The sequence below is a fragment of the Procambarus clarkii genome, chromosome 56, assembly GCF_040958095.1.
Source record: "Procambarus clarkii isolate CNS0578487 chromosome 56, FALCON_Pclarkii_2.0, whole genome shotgun sequence".
Lineage (NCBI taxonomy): Eukaryota > Metazoa > Arthropoda > Malacostraca > Decapoda > Cambaridae > Procambarus > Procambarus clarkii.
This window is the reverse complement of record NC_091205.1, coordinates 21,523,943-21,545,088: the sequence shown is the minus strand read 5'-3', so window position 1 is coordinate 21,545,088 and position 21,146 is coordinate 21,523,943. Positions and strand designations below refer to the sequence as shown.

The window sequence follows — 21,146 nt, the reverse complement described above, 5'->3', positions numbered from 1 at the left end:
ACTGAAAACTTTGTTGGTGCAGAAACCTTCAACTAACTTCAGTTTGTTCTCTAAGGTTGTAGCGCTCATTAGCACCTTGAGGTAAATTTCCATTCTCATTGACCACTTCAGTAATGCTGCTCTTGCTACCCACAAAGGACTTATTTTGAAATTTAGTTTCTTTGAACTGTGAAGGCATCTTGTGGGTATAGGTATAAGAAATAAAATACTTAATCAGACATTTAAATGAGAACATTTTATGACATTTAATAGCTGGAAAAATGGTACTTTAATTCAATGAAAATTAATCCTTAAAATGGACTAATTATTCATTATTAATACAATAATTAGTATAAACACTTTTCTACTCCACATCAAGCACAAGGGAATGATCTGACCATGGGGGGCGTGGCTCCCTACAGTACTGCAGGCTGTCAACTATCTCCTACACACGTAAACTTGGGTTATTATGTAGATGAGAACGGCAACCATGATACAGGTTTTGATCTTGAATGGTTCTCCCGTAACAGAGAGGTGACCGAGTTATAGATATGTTGGTGATTATACTCATGATAAAGTTCCAAGATAACTTGTCATTGATTATTGCAAGACATTCCAATGTCTCATTAATTGATCAATAACGTGTAGTGTTTTTAGTCCTGTGGTTTAGCAGCCTCCCAAAGATTTAGTTAATGGTTGCTAACTATATTGAGGGCAAAACAGGAATTTAAATTAAACTTTGCGCGCGAACACGTGTGTGTGTGTGTGTGTGTGTGTGTGTGTGTGTGTGTGTGTGTGTGTGTGTGTATTCACCTAATTGTGCTTGGGGGGGGGGGGTTGAGCTCTGCTCTTTCGGCCCGCCTCTATACTGTCAATCATTCAACTATTACTAAACTATTACTAACAAATTTTTCCACACAAACCACACACACACACACACACACACACACACACACACACACACACACACACACACACACACACACACACACACACACACACACACACTCACACACACACACACACACACACACAGGAAGCAGCCCATAACAGATGTATAACTCCCAGGTACCTATTTACTGGTAGGTAACAGACGCATCAGGGTAAAAGAAACTTTGCCCATTTTGTTTCTGCCATCAGCCGAGATCAAATCCAGACTCTACGATTACGAGTTCAGAGCGCTATCCACACAGCTATCAGGCCCCCCTACTCATTTACTGTAGGATGTTGCATAAACAAACATCAGAATATATTATAAACTACCCATCCTACACAATGTTTAGCACTATAGCAACTTCTGGTCGTACGTACAAAAATAGTCTGTTGTATTTCAAAATGTTCTCATTTTGTACTATAGGAATACTCTAAATGGCACGCTAAAAAGAGCAACAATAACTATGCAACTTAACCCAACTTATTCTAGGCCTAAATGAGCAATCTTAGGCCAAATATTCCCCAACTGAAGTCTAATTTAGTACATATGAGTACTATACTAGGCCTAGGAAATTTAGATTGGGTTGTTGCCTTCTTTATCTTTATGTCTATAAAATTATCATTGCAAAACGTGAACTTTGGTTGGTGCAGCAGTCCACTTTTGTACGTTCAACCAATAGTGGTTCCAATTACTCTCTTTTTTGGATGAGAGGTCGAGATACAAACGAACACAAACACATTCACGAACAGTAATGTGGATGCCCAATTACGTCAATATCCCCTCGGTAATACACGTGTAAGTAAATAAGTAATTATCAAAAGAAGGCACCAAACCGGGAATGCACGTGTAAGTAAATGTCAAGCACTAACATCTCTAATGGAGGACAAATTATCACTTAAACCAGTTGTTAGCAGCCTCTTTTGGACTCCCGACCCTATTTCCTAAAACTCAAAAAACCCTCGACTCCCTGTCACCGTTTTATAACTGAAAAAATTGGCCTAGTCAGGATTCTCACCACTTAATCCTTAATCCTAATCAGGATTCTCGACGATTCACATATACCAGAACTCAGAGGTTCGAATCCTCGTCACTGCCCTTGTGGATTTGTTCTCAGAATTTAGATTCCGGGAGCCACCGGTTGGGAACCACATTTAAACACAGTAATATCATTAATATCTTCACATTAAAGAAAGAGTTACAGTTCACTAAGTAATCTCAATGCACAATAAATTAAGCAAGTAACTAAAAATCCCTAAGGAGAATATTATCTCCTGATAATCATACTGAAAGTTACTTTCAGTGTAAGCCTAATCGCAAGAAATGCACATATATACAGCCAAACAATGATCACCTTGTTCTATGCAGCAATTCCCAAACAACAAAGGTAAATAAAAATACAATAATAAAGGAAATTTCAGAAAGCCAATCGACTCTCACGATTGGCCGATGTTCTCTTGGCCTTCCTCGTTAGAGCAGCGATGTAGTATTAAGCCTTTCATACATCGATCATCAATTTATTCGTCATTCTTAATCTAATCAATACAGTCATCAATCCAGGGTACTGGGGATGAATCAGTTGCAACAACGCTTCTCTTGGTAGGGAACTGCTGTTTATTTCAGTATCAGTCGTTATAGCAGTAGAACGCTACGTCAGGCTTGCTAGTCCAGGCTCATGTAGATTGGGTCGTCTTCGTCGGAGATTTCATTCACATATGTATGGTCCGAGTCTGACGAAGAAAGTTGATAACAATGTGACATTTCTTTTTTAGAATAAAATGCTGCAAGAAGTATATAAGTGAGCATTTCTTGAAAATGAAGAGCCAGTATAGAGTTCATTTATCATCAATGCAAAAGGTAGCTCGATAAAACCCAAAGCATGTTATAAGACCGGTTCCAGAGGTGAAAGGCATGAGTTACGAAACGAGACTGTATAATAGATGGAAAATAAACAAGGTGACACAAATGTAAACTTAGCTAGAAGTTGTATATATATATATACATACATACAAATCCATATACACGTCACTATTTACTGACGAGAGAGCAATAACGTAAACAATTAATAAAAGACACATACACGGGTGAGTGGTGACAGTGTTCAGAGCGAGGCCGCCTGGAGACTGGACACTTGGAGCCTTGTGTGGCGACACTTCCTCCCTCAGCGCCCGGGGGACGGCGCTCCCAGAGTACTGCAAGGATACACACCACCACATACACTATTGTATAACATTATTCACGTTACAGTGCGCATTTTTAGAACAACAACAAGATCCACCACAGTTCGAGAGGTGCCCAAACACCAGTACAATACTTGTTAACATAGTTTATAACGAAACAGTTACCTAAGGTGTTGTACAACGAGTCTCGCTCACAACCTGAGTGACGCTACTTGGTTCTAGCTCACACTCATCTCAAGTTTGTTGTGTCGCCACAAATCTCATCATATTCATCTTCTTAAAAGGCAAAATATTACATATATTTTCATAATGAGTTCAGTGAGGTGTCTGTCAGAAACACGATGAATTATGTCTAACAATTAATATTCATCAAGTATTAATTTAGCAAGAAGGGAAACAAGGATCAGATTTCCTTCATTGTGATTGATAGACTGTGTTCAGTCTTGCTGGCTGAAGATCCTATACTCTATCTCTTTACTCACAGACTGTCATGTGCATCACGTGACACATCAGAGAACACTGAATATCTCTGACCAATGTTAACTAATGTTTTAACATGTGGGTAAAGAAGAAGCTCCCTGGCGGAGGTGTGGTTGTCACCGACGGTCTACAGATGGCTCTGTTGGTCAAGTGGCTGGGCGAGGCAGTATGGATTATAAGTGGCTGGGTTGACACGGAGCCTAGATGGATAAGTTGGATGACAAGCAGGCTAGTTGGATGAGTCAAACAGTAGAGAAAACATGTGAATGACTTCAGTTGGAGGAAGACAAATTCTATCTGGTAGCAATACGGATTACCAATGACTCTCCACGTAGGAAGATTGTAAAAACTATTTTACCAACTATTTTTGCCATTCAAAATTAGTTTTACGAATGTAACATAATACTTCACCAGATAATACTGTTAAAACTGCTGCATAACGCTTCTCAAATGGTAAACTATTTCCCTTAACATGTGAACTAATCACACTTGGGTCAACATGCGCAGAAGACTTACCAGGGCATGTTTGTGCGCCGGGTCATGGGTCATGACGTGTTTCTTGACCTGGTCACCCGGGTGAACTATAGTGACTGGAGGAGGTCCAGCAGGAGGTGGACGCCTGCAGAGTACACCTTCGTCAGACTGTAGAGAGTCTAGTTCCCACGCTGACATCAACACTTATAGCTCAGTATACAACCTGGAGACTATGCTGGTATAGTATGCTGTATACTAGCATACACTATGCTTGTGTATGCTGGTATATCACCACTAACAAGTAATACATGCACAACAAAACATAGTTAAATATAAGACAGTCTCCAGGGAAAAGGTTGTGAGACCTACAGCTACTGGAAGGTTGAAATAGCGTGAAGGGGAAGGTTGTGTACTAAGTCCATTAGAACGTTCATAACTCTTGATCAAAATACAACAAGGATAACGGGACACACAATCATAACTCTCAAGTAGACAATAATATATTCCCTATATATAAGGAAAGCCTTCGGGACTTTCTATTCGTGTACATTATATATATATTTATGAATAGCGTTCCATAGCTAACTTGAATATTTACTTCAAAGCAAAAGTCTTCGATACACTATCGTCATGGAACATAAGTCACCAATCAACACAAAAGTCACACAATACTCACAATAAATAACAGACAAAAGGATCATTACGTGTGTTTGGCAGCCTGGAATGTATCCATTATCTTGTGCCTGAAGAAGACAGCAGCGACGAGGAGCGCCAGCAGCAGGAGGCCGCCCACCACGCCGCCCACCACGGCTCCAACGTTCACACCATCGTCAGCAGTAGCCCCACTGACAGCTGCAGAAGGTCCCCAGCCTGCCGCCGTCCTTGCCTGGGGGACGAAGGTGGCACTGTAGTGTCTGCGTCTTGGCACATATTGACGCACAAACAACTGTATTTCACGCAGATAAATGAAGCAAATACGTTTCTCCATGGTACAGTTGTTATTGTTAAGATCAAGATTAATGCTATGTCAAATACTTTTTATAGAAATGAGCAATACTGCATTTTTTTACATTGAGCTCCGTTCCATAATGAATAATAATGTATCTAAAAATATTTGAACGTTCTGGAGTTATAACGGGTTATAACTGTGATGTGATAGAGTGCGAGAGGAGTCACAAGCATGAAGTGGACATTATGGATGCCATCGTAAGGTTATTGAGAAATAATACAACAAAACAATAGGAGAGAACAGAAACAAGAGAGGAAGCCATTATCAACTTAAAACTTGAGTTGTATCCACATAGAGGAAGGCGAGAGCCTTGTGTGAAAATTAGAGTGTCACATCCTGTTAACATCTCTGGATATATCCAAGATTAATGGCATAAATTTATTGTAACATATATTGCCCAAATATCACTGTTCTATCGTCAAGTACCCTTAAAGAGACACAGTATCATAGAAGTACCTTTACAGCAACAGTGAACTGTGACTTTGGCTGGAGGTCGGAGACTGTGTAGGTGGTGACGTTGGTGGTGAGGTTGGTGTAGCCATTGTCCCAGGCCACCTGGTAGTCTGTCAGTACACCGTTGAGCTCCTTAGGTGGAGCCCAAGACACCGTCACGGTCTTTCTGCTCACCGACGCTATGGTCAGGGCTGCTGGCGGTCCGGGCGCTATCGTGGTAAAGAACATTCTGTGTCAAGTTTATTAAAGCTGGAGTTACGAAACCACTTAATCCACACTAAGTTTATTCGTTTTCCTTCAACTAGACATTAATCAAAATTGTTCCGTTAGTATATAATTTAGTTTTCATTAAAATTTATCCACATGAAATTTCATCTAAAACTTGGCACAAAGTTAAAACAAGTATTTTATTTATTATAATAGTTGGAATTACCTAATTATAACAAGATTAATAGACCTATGCTGGTGTCTTCTCTGTATATGTGATCATAAACAGCAGTACAACTGTTAGTGGTCTCAGATCACACTAACTTTCCCGTGGAGCTCATTTCCTGTGAACTATTCTCTAAGTATAAATTCACGTATGTTTTTCAACATTATTTGTTCTTCAGTTTACAGCAATGTTCTAGTGTTCTGTTACCACACGCTACTCCTAATCTGTCTTGGCATATTCCTTTACATATTAGTGGTCATCATACCTCCTATTGTCTTCTATCCTACAGTTTAGTTATGTCCAATATCCTCAATCCTTCCTTCCCCCTGTTTGACTGTTGTGTTGACGAGAGATCACACGACTGGTAAATGTTATAGTTTGGGTGTAAGTAATGTCATGAACACCTAGTGTTCCATTTGTGTATGGATGTTTATAAAGGCTACCCATAGTTAATTATTAATGTATAATGACGTAAACATTATTTATAATGTAAAGCCTTTATGATACAGGTGAGACTGGTTCAGTAATACCATTAGCCTCCAGGGGTGGCATTGAGACTCTACCAGTAAACTAAGACTCAGCAGCCTCCATGGTAGTAGTAAGACTCTACCAGTAAACTAAGACTCACCAGCCTCCAGGGTAGTAGAGGAGCAGCAGTCCCACGCACCAACAATGTCATTACCGACCACTCCCGCTACACACACAGTGTAGGTCGTCCACGGTGTTAAGTCACTCAGGTCTGCATATGTTGTTTGAAGTTCTCGAGAGTCGTTGCGGGTTTCGTCGGACCAGAGGACGTCCCCGGTATAGTTTACCCTGTAACTGTTTATTGGACACTGTGTGTCGACTGGAGGCCAGGTAACAGTGACTTGGTGAGAGGAGACGACCTTTTTACAGGTCACTGGCGGTGCTGGCGGGGCTATGGTCAAGTTACTGCATTAATTGAGGCCAGGTGACAAAATCTCAATACAAAGCTGACGAACTACATAACGAGTAAACACAAAGTAGCCGAAGAAAGATTCGCTACCAATGAGGAATACAGCAGGCAAGAGGAGCATTAGTTCACGGTTCAAAGGCAGTGCCTAGAGGCAAAAGGAAGAAAGAAAGAAGCATAGGAGAAAGAGAGGACACAGAACAGAAAGAAATCACGACGTGAAATGAGTGCACAAAAATATGACAGTGGTGGAAAAGCAGTACGAAATTTACATGACATACAAGGCTAGGACCCAGCCAAAGATACTCCATAGTCACATCAGGAGAAAGATGAATCTGAATGGCCATGTTATCAGACATAACAAAAGGGAAGGAGAACTCACGGAAAATGATAAGGATGTATGGGAGGAACTTTACACAAGTTTCCAACTAGTCTTCAAGCTGGAACCTAATCTGCAACTAGAGGAAAGAGCCGTAACTGAACGGTCACTTCCACAGGAGAGCCTCGCTAAAATGGCAACGACACCAGAAGAATTAAGGAGCAACTAGATGTGACAAAATCTTTAAGACCAGTCAAGATATCACCTTGGGCATTAGAAGATGCAGCGGAAGATTAATGAATCACGTTGCTGTAGCATTTAAGTCCTCTGTGGAAATAGGAAAACGTCTAGACAATTGGAAAACGGCAAATGTGGTGAAATGTGACATGGGGGAAGAGAAGAGCAACTAAACTACAGACCAGGATCACTAGCAAGTATCCAATGCAATTTACTAGAGACTCAATCGAAGCCCATTAGTCGAACATTTAGAACAGCTATATTTTGTTTTTCTTAAAATAACAAAACGATTTTTGCAAAGATAAATCCTGCTCGCCAAATTTGGTTGAGTTCTACAACACGATGATGGAAATGAAACAAAAGACTAGGAAGACTGTATGTTTCTCGACTGTCAGAAAGCATCTGATACTCTCCCGCACAAGAGACTTAGAATCAAGCTAGAGAAGCATGCTGGTGTATCGTGGAGAATACTGTGGTGAGTGAGAGAGTACCTCTCAGGAAGAAAGCAGAGGATTATAGTGAGAGCGGAGGAATCACAGTTGTTGAGAGGTTACGAGTGAGGCACCACAATGCTCGGTTTTGGGGCCCGTCCAGTTATATATGTCACCGACCTGACAGAAGAAATTGGCTCGTTCATACCAATATTTTTAAGTGATGAAAACTAATGAAAAGTGTTGTTAGTTAATGAGAAAAACCTGTACAACGATATAGGATAAGGAAGAGACAGTTTTTGGCATTAGAAAAGGAGAAAGACCTGGAAGTAGACATAACCTCAAATCTGATGCCAGAAATGATGATTAACAGAACAATAATAGTAGCATAAGCTAAACATGCCACCATTCGTTTAACCTTCAGAAACTTGGACAAAGGAGTATATCTAGCCCTATACATGTCACGTGTGACATGTATAGGGCACAATACACACACAAAAATACGTTCAATATACAGGAAATTTACACTGTACACTTACGAGGTGCTTCCGTAGTGTTTCTAATATGAACCTGTTCACCGTAGCCCTTGCTGGTGGCGGCCGTCACAGTGACGGTATAGTTAACACAGGTCTTAAGGCTCGTGATGTTGTACCATGTTACGTTGCTGTTCACAGTAACCTTTGTACCATTGCCACTGTCCGGTGGGCTCCAGGCGACCCTGTAGCTGGTGATGATCCCTCTGGGCTCCTCTGGCGAGCTCCACACCACCAACAAGGACTCTCCGGTATGGGATTCTATCTTGGTGTTCGAAGGTGGCCCCGGCGCTGGGATATAAACAAAAAAATAGAGCTTATATTACAAAAAGTATATATATACAGATATGAACAAGGAAAACATTCAATCGGTAAATATGTATTAATTTATTAGTTGAATGTAAAACATGTTTACTCAACAGTAACTAATAGTTAGCCCATTTCAATCGTTTATTATGTGGAATTATTAATTTGTTATTTGTTAATAATATTTTGAATTTGTTAAAATATGATATTCCAGATGACAACACAAATTATTTGTTTAAATATTCTCAGATTTCAAATTCAGAACTGCATTGCTCGAGTTAAAACATTCTAAGAGTTCATTAGAATTGAACTGAATATGTATTTTTTTCTTTCCAAATTCCATCATGTTGTGTGGTTATGATATCTTATAACATTACATAACAAAAATGAAACTGAAAACAATTCCATTTTGGTGTTCAGTATTTTTCACAAAACTGATATTCAACGATTTGTCATACTTCATCTTTGTAAACTTGGACTTTCCCTACCCGTCCCATTGTAAACTTGGACCTTCCATACCCGTCATCCACCCGTCCCATTGTAAACTTGGACCTTCCCTACCCGTCATTCACCCGTCTCTCTATACACTCGCATCTTCCATGCCGTCTTTTTAAAGATGACCGCAAAACTGCAGGTGAGCAATAACAAACTACAGACTTGGGCGAACAAGTGGCTCCTGGATTTCATTCATAACAAATGCAAATTAATAAGGTGTCACTAGGAACACCCGCTCACCTGTCAAGCGGAGAAGGCTGGTGTTGGCCGCATTTCAAATTCCCTTCACCACCCCTTACATGGATGATCTTACAAGAGCCAACAGGCCTTCTACTGCTTCATTTATTCACATATCCTAATGTTCATATACAAGCTTTCTATTAACAAACAGTCACCTTTTGGGGCATGACAATATTTTATTTTGATATTTATATAGTGTGCATATTACTGCAAAATGATAAGATAACATCATCATCATGAGCTAACGTTATCGTGCGTGAACATCTCCAAAATCATTCTCATGTGTAAAATGCACAATGACATTTACATTAACGTGATGTATCAAGTGTGCGGGTTCGAATCCTCCTCATGGCTCCTACTGATTTTCCCATTTGTCAAAATACTAAACTCTCATCACGCTCCAACATTATTACCATCTTCATTCTCCATCACAGTCATCGTTCTCATCTGCGGTATACTGCAATCAGCAGTCTAAGTCATCACCTCTTAATGAGTTTTGCATGAACTATTTCCGACCATCATTAACATGAACTAACACAACAAACAACACATCACACTAATACCACCACCAACACCAATATTGCCAGCCTCACCATCACAAGCACTACTTACTGTCCTCGTCTGTCATGCCGATGTTGCACTTATCATCAGTGTAAGTCCTATTAGTCGTGGCCGCTACACAGACGTGGTAGCTGGTATAGGCGTTCAGGTCCTTGATGGTGTAACTTAGACTACTGGTTGTAGCTTCCTTCTGACTTTGTCCACCACTGGTGACCTTCCAGGTAATCTTGTAGGTTATGGCACATTTCCCCCCGTCTGGTATCTCGGCCTCAGACCAGCTGACGGATAACTGAGATGGTGTGTTGGGGACTGTGTCCACCATGACCCCGGTGACTGGGAAGGGGTCTGGAGGGGCAAAGTGTACCTGAGATTAGTGTGAGTCAGAGTCTGGTTAGTAGAGTGAGACAACCTTTAGTTAGACATGAACTTTATATTCAAACTATTATTTTTTTTTCTTGAAACATATTGATATATTTTTGATAGAAAAGATTTGAAGGAGGGCGGGGATTTAACCAGAGCTCTGGTTTATCCCAGACTCGCCCTTAACCCACAGACCATGATATGCTAAATATTTTACAACCTAGGATCCTCTAGGATCCACTAAGATATTATAACTTCATTTTATATTTGATGGGAGCATTTGGTGGAGAACTCCAGTACCTGTACCAGAGTGGATGCAACTTATGTGCATAATTTGAACTGACTACCAACTCGGTGCCTTGAGAGTCCTAGTGGATCCGGGCGGATCCCAGGTTGTATAATCTTTAGCATGTCCACGAGTTAAGGCGTGTGTCTTGGGATACCCAGGACTCTGGTTCAATCCCCATCTTGCTGCAGTGATTTTATCATAGATACATCATGTTATTGTGATTAGACTATGTATATCTTGTAAATATTATTTTATGTGTAAGTATTCAAGTATACTTAAGTATGTGTAAGTATTCAAGCTTTAATTGTATTATATTTACTATTATTTCCTTATTTTTTTATTTATGAATTAATTTTAGTTTATTTTATTTCGTATGAAGTTTGTTTAATTATATTTGTTATATCGATTTAATTGAATTTTTAAAATATATTTTTGTTATCAGTTCATGTATTTGCATACATTAACTTCGTTACAAATTTTGTCGTTAGCCCACCCGATCTCCGGTATGGGAGACAGGTCGGGTGTTCGAGTCTCCTAGTGCGCAAGGTGACTAATGGTACATCCACGATAGTGTGATACACTACAGTGGAACACTCTCTTGTAGACATATTGAATATGAGAAACTGTGAGATCAATGATCCTAGCAATTTTTTTTCTTTATTTTTCTTATGTTTTTCTTCACTAGAGAAGGAAGTTGAAAAATTAATTCTCCGAAATTTATTTTACAATTTCATTTTGCCTGATTCTGAGATGCGCGTCGTTAAACCTTGTTAACATTATCAGGGGCAGAGTTCGAATGGTTACACGCTGTTTTTGTTGTTTTTTATTCAGCTTCTTGGAACAAAACGCTCCAAGTAGCTCTGGCTATAGTGAGCCCGTAGTGGACTTTGTGGGGCGGGTATAGTTAATAAGTGTATGAGGAAGCGAAGATTAAGTGAGATCCATTCACGCTGAAGATGTTTGTCAAGAGAAATTAAATGTTTGACATGACAACTAACTGGGAACACCTTTCACATAGTCTCATGATGGGGGATGACTTCTGATGTGGGTAATCACTGAGTGTCGCGGGGGCTGGGTGGGTGTCAGTGTGTAAATGTGATTCCTTTTCCTGTGATGTTCCCACATATACTGGCGAATTTCTCCCCAATGACTGGTAAGCAAAAGATAAGCTGATATTCACTGTAATAATGATCATAAAATATTTTGTTATAGATATTTAAACCAGTATTATACACTATAAATAAATTCATCCTTAGATCATGAGTGGAATGATAACATATTTTACCAGGAGCAAGTGTTGTTATAGATGACGTAAGAGGTCCACCGACATAGGTTCCTTTGTTCCCCGGCTGGACAGTGACGGTGTAGTAAGTACACGACATAAGACCTGTGATAGTGTATATGTAGGGGTTGCTGCTGCCACCGTCGACAGTGTTCGTCCCATTGTTGGGACTCCAGCTAATGCTATAGTAGCTGGCGCCCGACACCTCTTCCCAATAAGCGTCTATACTGCTCGTTCCTGCTGACAGCTTCAGTCCTGGATCACCTGGCGGGAGAAAACCCACAAATGACGATTTGTTCATATAAATTAAATCACAGCTTCCCCTTGGTAATGATAATGTATGAAAGTTATGTAAGAGAGTTAAGTATATTCCTCGGTGTCGCCATAATATATACGAGGATATACAAACCACTAAACACACGGGGATTTTGAGGATAAAGTCCAGAGATCCCAGAGTCACGCGACAAGTTCTCCCAGCTGCTGCCTCTTTGGCAGTTTGTTATATAAATTTCACGACATACAAAAAACTGAAAAACCAAGCCAATATAAATATATAAGAAAAGAAAATGAATGGGAGGATTAATAAACGATCAAACAATATATCAATCAATACATTACAAATAATACAATACAAATAAATAATAAAGTTAATAAACAAGAAGTAATAAATAGTATACAAGCAGATCCATAAAAAAATAGGCAAGTCAATAAGCAAATAAATTCATAAACAAATTTTAATATAAAATTGAAAATAAAACATTTAATAAAAAAATAATTAAACAAAATTAATCTAGTTTTATTGCAATGACAACAAAAGTTTGAAATCCGTCATAAGTAAAGAAATGGTCAAGAAGTCCTTGTTTAAAAACTAGAACTCGGTTGGTTGGGTTAGGTGGGTTGCTTGGGTTCGCGCACTTCCGGTCGGTTAGCACCTTACATTTTTAACGTTGTGGCAAATGAAGAGAGCGGGCCGCTGCAAGAACGGCCAAGAAACAAAGCAGATGACTGAATATAACGAAATGGTGGAACCTAACTCAAGACAGTTTTAAGCGTAAATATAAGTCAAGCGATGAATAGTAAATGAATTAAGCAACAAAATATTGTAAAGATGTGGCTTAAGAGCTGACGCTCGACAGTGCTAGCAAATCTAGATGAGTAGATATAGGTCTCACTAAAAACACGATCACCCTCTCCACCACCATCATCACCACCACAATCATCACCACCCTCACCGCCACAATCATCACCACCCTCACCACAACCATCATCTCCTCCTTCACTATCCCCCATCACCACCACCCTGACCACAACTCTCATTATCACAAGCAGCAGCATTGTACCATCACCTTCACCATCACTGTCACCACTACCTTCATTCCTACAAGCACCATCATAAGTACCACAAGCACCTCCACCCACATCACCACCATTACAACCACAAACACTTACTGTTCACGTCCGTTGTCCCGTTTCTGCATCGATCATTAGTGTAAGATCCTCCATCTGTCGTGGCCGCTACACAGACGGTGTAGGTGGTGGAGGCGGCCAGGCCGGTGATGGTGTAACTCAGGGCACTGGTGGTATCCTGTCTACTGCCTCCAACGCTGGCGGGGGTCCAGGTGACCCTGTAGGTGACGGGACAGTTCCCGGCGCCTTCTGCCTTGGTCCAGCCGACGGCCAGCCGAGACGACTGGTCCACCACTGTGGCCACCGTAACGGTGGTGACCGCATAAGGATCTGGTGGAGATAGAGTACCAGGGATCAGTGAGAGACTGGGTGAGATAGTGAAGGTTTGGGTGGGACAGTGAGAGTCACACATTTGACATTTATTTAAGCAGAGTTGAGAGTTGAGTGAGGAAAAGAAACGTGACTGGACCAACACAAGTCCGGGTTAGGAACAGTATGACAGGAGAAGACGCTGCTGGAGGCTTGCAGGGAGCCTTCGTGTCATTGTGTCAATGTACAACGCTGGTATAACATGAACAGTAAATATTTAAATGAGGACAATATAAGGGGAATGTTACCTGTCAGGAGGAGAGACATTAAGACAAGATAAAATCCTGTGAGGTGCTACCGCCTGCAAGTCGTGGGCGGAAGAGAGCACTATGATTGGTTGCATTGAGCGGTGGAGGAAATAGGGGTTGAGAACATATCTAAACGAATCTAATTGTTAGAAAAGTGAAAGACTAAGAAGATGGCGTGTATAGTGAATGAGTGTATGAGGAAGCGAAGATTAAGTGTGAACCGCGCACGCTGGAGATGTGTGTCAAGTGTGATTAAATGTTTGACATAACTAACGAGGAACACCCCACACCTGGTCTCATGGAGCGGCGACTTCTGGTGTGGGTAATCACTGAGTGTCGTGGGGGATGGGTGGGTGTTAGTGTGTAAATGTTTCCTTCTTTCCCTGTGATGCTCCCATGTATTCTGGCGAATACATGGGAGCGTGGGAATACATGGGGGAGACCAGAATTCTGGTCTCCCCCATGACTGATAAGCACAAAGTAATGATGATATTTACTATAATAATCATATAATATTTTGTTTAAAGCTATTTAAACTCAATATTATGAAATATAAATAATTAAATTCATCCTTAGATAATGCGTGATAACAAATTTTACCATAAGTAATTGTTGTTGTAGATGCCGTAAGAGGTTCACCAACATCGGTTTCTTTGTCCCCTGGTTGGACAGTGACGGTGTACTTGGTACACGACACAAGACCTGTGATAGTGTAGGTGTAGGTGCCGCTGCTGCTGGTACCGTCGACAGTGTTAGTCCCGTTGCCATTGGGAGTCCAGCTGATGTTATAGTAGCTGGCGCCCGGCACCTCGTCCCAGGTAGCGTCTATAATGTTCGTTCCTGCTTGCAGCTGCAGTCCTGGATCACCTGGCGGGAGAAAACCCACAAATGACAATTTGTTCAAATTAATTAAATCACATCTTCCCCTTGGTAATGATAATGTATGAAAGTTGTGTAAGAGAATCAAGTATATTCCTCGGGGTCGCCATAATAGACACGAGGATATACAAGTTACTAAACATACGGGGATATTGAGGATAAAGTCCAGAGATCCCAGAGTCACGGGACAAGTTATCCCAGCCGCTGCCTCTTTGACAGTTATACAAATTTCACCTGAAATTTCTGTTCTGACCAATCCAGAACTCTACTGGGTTCTCTGGGAGGTTCTCGAGGCCTCGAACTGGGGCCCAACCAGTGTTTTACTGCCAACCCGGCCACACTAGTCTCCGAAGCGCAGTGGTAAATCACCCACCCGGCGCTTCGCGAGCTCTATGGCCTGGGTTCGTATCCTGGCCGGGGAGGGTTGACTGGGGCACCAATCTTTAAGAAGGCCTGGTCGACGACCGGGCCGCGGGGACGCTAAGCCCCGGAAGCACCTCAAGGTAACACTCCGGCCTAAAGTACTGGCGTTCACACACTCTTACGCCACATTCAATTTCAAGAACCATTGCTAAACAATTTGCCATTTTGTCACCAAAAATAAATCCATGTGTTTTCAACATATTGTAAATGAATGGCTAATAACAAAATAATGATAAACACTTCATGTTTGATAAAATAATGATAATGATAAAAAATATTTGAAAAAATATAAAAAAGCTTGATAAAAAATAGATAATGATAAAATAATGTAAACACTTCAGGGGCAAATATTTACCTTCTCTCCTGTACTGAAGACTGACAGGGGCGTCATCCTGCAAGACAAGCAAATGTTTTTAACTATTAATTAATAAAATAGTGAAAGTTACTTTACTTAACTACTTTTTATTTTCTTCTCCGAGGCTATGGGTCTCCACATTGGCACCAGAGGTGGTACCCTCACAAATAGTGAAACTAAAATTTAATTTTGCCTGAGGACAGACATTAGATTAAAGTAAACGTGCTGAAGCATTTCTTGGGCAACCCGGGATATGAACCTGGGATTCTCGACTATGAGTCGAGAACGAAGCCAACTGTACTACCGAGACCCTGAATAGTTTCCATAAATAAAAAATCAACTAACATTACTCTAAGAGTAATACTTTTTTTTTTTAACTTGTGGTGTCTGACCTCATCTGTGGAGAACTGAAATTAAAAGAACCATTTAGAAATGAAGAGTTAGAGTCATATACTCTATAGTTCAGCGCTCTATAAGTATACAAGGAGCCAGAGGAGGAGACAAGGCTTTGGGCTATATCTGTCTTTCTGTATATATCAATCTATCTATCCCTCCATTCATGTGTACATCTATAAAGCCATCCATCTATCCATGTATCTATCTGTCTGTCCATCTGTTCATATTTCTATCCATTCAAGTATATTTCTATCCATGTGTGCATCCATCTACCCATCTATCTCTCTATACTTCTGTCCATCCATATATATCCATCAATCATCTGTTTGTCCATTTATCTATCCATCCACCAACTCATCAATCATCTATTTGTCCATTTATCTATCCATCCATCTACTCATCAATCTATCTCTTTATCTTTCTACCTATATCTTCATCTCTCCATCTATCTATTCATTCATCTCTCTATCCATTTATACATCCAAATATCCATCTATCCATTTATACATCCAAATATCCATCTATCCATTCATTACTCCACCCATCTACTCATCTATGTATCCCTCCATTTGTTCATCTCACTTCCTATCTTTCCATCTTGATAGATATCTCTTGATTCTGTCTCTGTATATGTATGCAAGTCAATGGTATACATATACAGAGTACATGTCAGTACAATAAATATATATTGTGTATTTGTATGTATAGTTGATGTGTGTTCTCAGCCTTTTTCAAACAGTGTCTCGATCACTTATTATGTTCGAATCGTTACACCAAATACCCATAATCATCAAGAGACCCTAAACACCTAAACTATATTTTTGTAATCTTTAGGAAGACCGCAACTTGGGCGAACATCGATTGAGGATGAGACGATCAGCTGCCTCATATTTTTCTCACCATTCTACCATTTCTCACTGTCATGTTTGTTCACCATCACTTGTAATTTTTGTGCCATTGGTTCAGTCCAGTTTGTATTCTCCAACGAGGCTGTCAAGCGGTGATTCGAATACATATGTGTTCCAGTTGGGTGTATTGGTAATGTTGAACAACACAGCAAATCAATCATAAAGTTATCTTGCCACACATATCATAGATATGTGTGGCATAGATATGTAGGATATTATTGATAAACTGATAATGTTGGAGCAATATGGCGGCTCAGTAGTGTGGATGTCTGGACATCAACATCTGACTGTGACTGAGTAATATTATTAACTAAAAGTCTATAACCGAAGGTGTTCACCGAGACTTTGTCACGAGATCAGAAGCATCTTAGATCACATCAACGGGCGGCCACATTGTTCTTTAATTTTTTTTAATATTTCATCATTGATTTTATTATTTATACAACTGAATGGCAAAGCTTTGAATTGATTCTTCGGAACTCCTGTCATCCAATCTTCTCCAATATACAATCTATAAATTTAAAGTTAAATAACTTACTAAAGAAAAATCTGGCTACCATTAATCAGTGTTCTGAGTAAGATCTGTGACGATAATCTCCTTCAAGAGATTGAGCCTGCTCTTCCCTCCACAAATACGTCGCAACAAATATATAAAACTACTATAGAAGAAATGTCCAACAACGACAACAACACCAGCAAGGTTTGCCAGAGAGCAAAACGTATGCAGCCAGGGACACCTGCTCAGACTCAAACCGCCAAACTACCCGTCGTGCTGCCGGCTCCTCGCTGATTGGTCGCCGGTCTGGCTGCAACTGCACTCGCCCACCATACTACTTGATGTCTGGGGCCGCCACGACCTCAGACCTCAGAATATTCCGTGCTTTCACAGAGTTAACACTTCTCCCTGCTAGACGTAAGCTTTGGCGTACGTGTACTAAGAGAGGTGATAGCTTAAAGCCAATATTCCAGCACCTTTCATTTACTTTTATATTGCACTTCTTGTTATTTTGTCTTAACGTAACTTTTCATTGTGTCATTTAATTATTCTTATTATTTTGATTGATTTTATTATACGAATTTGTTTGTCCATTTTATTCATGTTTTGATTTATTTAACGTAATTAAAATTTCATTGTTAAAATTTACTTGTGTTTTGTGTCTTCTCCTTACCTTACCACAGACGAAGTTCCAGATTTTCTATTTTTTTTTTTATACTATGTGACGAGGCCATACCCCTAGCTTTGAACAGCCGAACACCAACGCGTTACCGTCACAGATCCATTAGGTTATTACTGTGTCGAATGCTTCTAAATATTTAAGCAAAATTTTCGTCGACTAAAGTTCAGAGCAAAGTCTAGAGGCAGACTGACAGACTGTGATGGTTATGTTACCTAGAGCCAACTGTGTTACCTAGAGCCAACTGTGTTACCTAGAGCATTGCCGAGGCCGATATAATCAGGCGTCAGTTATGCATTATCAGCAAGAGTTGTGGACTACTGATAATTTACTCTGATAACTTAATTCTTATTGAATAGAGTAAAAATTCTTCATCGACTCATCAACAAAGTTCAAACACTTGATTTCTAAGCTTATTTTACTTCCTTTACGGTTTTAAGCTTTCATTAACCATCACTTCACAACCAATACCTCAGAGATCTCGGTTTGATCTCAGACTCGGGATCTCGGTTTGAGTTTCTACAATAAACAAACCAACATAAAAACATTAGTATAAAGCCTCGTCTACATATGTTAATTTTCTCAGTAAATTCTTCAGAGGTCGGTTTGGTATCAGTCTTTCAGACATTATTAGACAGTTGTGTTGTCAACGACAAAAGTACTTTTGTCATTTACATAATGTCAATGGCTCTGATAATGGACATTCTGAACGTCGTGTTCTTGTTACAAAACGACTCGTTCTTTATTGTGAAAAATGCATGTTACCAAACTTACCAGGCATGTTTTTGACTGGTAAGTTCTTACTTCTTATCATTAACACAGTTAATGATGTGAACTGACAGGGGTGTCTAGGGACTGACCTGCTGCAGGAGCTGGGCGTCGCTGGGCCTCCCCGTCACCGCCAGGTACAGCAGCAACAGCAGTAAACTACATAAAAGTTTCATATTGGGGGATATTTCCCAGGGTGGAGGTGGACGAGGACCCGGTCACCAGAGGGTCGAGAGGTAGACTACTGGACGCTTGTGTCCTTCTCTCTATCATTACTTGTTCACTGATAATGAGGCAGAAGTTGCGTCTCTTATCTGATAGTGAATATACGGCTTTATCATAAAACTATTTCACTTGGACGGTATCTGGGATAAATTATCACGTTAAGATTTTTGGTCTTATCACGGCTTGTAAACCTACTTCAACATCAATACTTCATACAAAAAAGAAAATTATAAACAATGATATTCTGAGTAGCAGTAGATTTCTTCTAGCTCCTTAGATGCTGGCCAGGAACCAAGGATGCAAAGTACATTTCATCTCTGGACCGCTATACAAAGATGCTACAAAAGGATGCAAGCTACTTTAGGGTCTTTTGTTGCTTCGATGTGCCTAGAACCCAAATACGCCAGAAAACACCAAGTGCTTTCTACAAAAGGGTCAAGGGGTCTCGTATACAATATGAAAAAAGTGTACATTTGGTCTTTTTCTCTGAACTTATTGAACTTAAGAGTCTCTTGCAGCAGTCCCTGCCTGCCCAGTACTGAAGGTAGCGGAGGCGTTTGTAAAAGATGGACACACAGGCATAGTTCCATTCCAGTTGTCCACTTTACCCCGAGGAGTGAAAAGTAAACCACATCTGTATGTAAACTACGGTCACACACACACAACAAATTACACATGCATTTGTTCTCTCTGAAGCTGGCTGTGGGCCAGGGTCAGTAATTGACATATTTTTGGTATAAAAAGTCGTATTTTGAAAATGAAAATAAGTGCTGAGAGTCAGAATTCGGCTTAAAAATCACGCTCAAGAGTCAAATTTCCGACATTTCAGATATTTTGAAAACTGCATGGGGGGGGGGGGGGGTTGGGCATAATATGACCCATCGCCGTTTTCAGTAATTGGTATATTTTCGGTACAAAAACTCGTAATTTGAAAATGAAAATAGGTGCAAAGAGTCAGAATTCGGCTCAAAAACTACGCTCAGGAGTCAAATTTCCGACATTTCCGATGTTTGGAAAACTGCAGGGGGGGGGGGGCAAAATATAACCCATCGCTCTTTTCAGTAATTGGCATATTTTCGGAAAAAAAGTCGTAGATTGAAAATGAAAATAGGTGCAGAGAGTCAGAATTCGGCTCAAAAATCACGCTCAGGAGTCAGATTTCCGACATTTCAGATATTTTGAAAACTGCAGGGGGGTTTGGGCAAAATATGACCCATTGCCGTTTTCAGTAATTGGCATATTTTCGGAAAAAAGTAGTAGTTTGAAAATGAAAATAGGTGCAGAGAGTCAGAATTCCGCTCAAAAATCACGCCCAGGAGTCAAATTTCCGACATTTCCGGCACCTATTTTCATTTTCAAATTACGACTTTTAATACCAAAAATATGCCAATTACTGAAAACGGCAATGGGTCATATTTTGCCCAAACCCCCTTTCATTTTTCAAAATATCTGAAATGTCGGAAATTTGACTCCTGAGCGATATTTTTGAGCCGAATTTTGACTCTTTGCACCTATTTTCATTTTCAAATTACAACTTTTTATACCTCGGCGATGGGTCATATTTTGCTCAAAGTCTTATGAAGTTTTCAAAATATCTGATATGTCAGAAATATGAATACTGGGCGTGATTTTTGAGCCGAATTTTGACTCTCTGCACCTATTTTCCTTTTCAAATTACGACTTTTTATATCGAAAATATGTCAATTACTTAAAACGGCGATGAGTCACATTTTGCCCAATCCTCTGCAGTTTTCAAAATATTCCAAATATCCCAAATCCAACTCCTGAGCCATATTTTGGAGCCAAATTCCGGCTCTTTGCACATATTTCTAGTTTGAAATTACAACTCCTTATACCGAAAATATGCCAATTACTGAAATCAGCGATTGATCACATTTCGCCCAAACCCCCCTGCAGTTTTCAAAATATCCCAAATCCGACCCTTGCGAGACAAGGTATGCAGGCAGAGAGCCAGGTCTATGTGACAAGCAGGTGGACGAGGACCCGGTCAGCAGAGGGTCGAGAGATAGACTACTGGACGCTTCTCTCTTTTCCCTATCACTTGTT

The 21,146-nt window shown here is 40.2% G+C and overlaps 1 protein-coding gene across 2 annotated transcripts; it reads right to left on the bottom strand.

Moving 5' to 3' along the window:
- Positions 1-213: 213 nt before the first annotated feature.
- LOC123770863 (netrin receptor unc-40) lies at positions 214-19,146 on the bottom strand. Of its 2 annotated transcripts, XM_069305849.1 has the most exons (13): positions 18,947-19,139; positions 15,608-15,644; positions 14,551-14,817; positions 13,376-13,663; positions 11,930-12,190; positions 10,047-10,340; positions 8,400-8,684; positions 6,568-6,858; positions 5,510-5,715; positions 4,749-4,930; positions 4,087-4,189; positions 2,991-3,102; positions 214-2,640 (listed from the first exon to the last, which is right to left on the bottom strand). In XM_069305849.1, exons 1-13 carry the CDS (start codon positions 19,028-19,030, stop codon positions 2,573-2,575), a joined length of 2,478 nt encoding a protein of 825 aa, XP_069161950.1. In that variant the 5' UTR covers positions 19,031-19,139; the 3' UTR covers positions 214-2,572. The 2 variants fall into 2 exon arrangements, 1 of the variants encoding a protein (XP_069161950.1); XR_011223051.1 differs by lacking the exon at positions 214-2,640 and having other exon boundaries at positions 3,084-3,102; positions 4,721-4,930; positions 18,947-19,146.
- Between the last annotated feature and the right edge of the window lie 2,000 nt (positions 19,147-21,146).

Coding starts and splice junctions, on each gene's coding strand:
- LOC123770863 (XM_069305849.1), bottom strand. CDS start 19,030: ATGAAACTTTTATGTAGTTTACTGCTGTTGCTGCTGTACCTGGCGGTG. Junction 10,341..11,929: donor TATAACAACACTTGCTCCTG/GTAAAATATGTT, acceptor TTGCCCCTCCAG/ACCCCTTCCCAGTCACCGGG. Junction 4,190..4,748: donor TTCCAGGCTGCCAAACACAC/GTAATGATCCTT, acceptor TGTACTCTGCAG/GCGTCCACCTCCTGCTGGAC.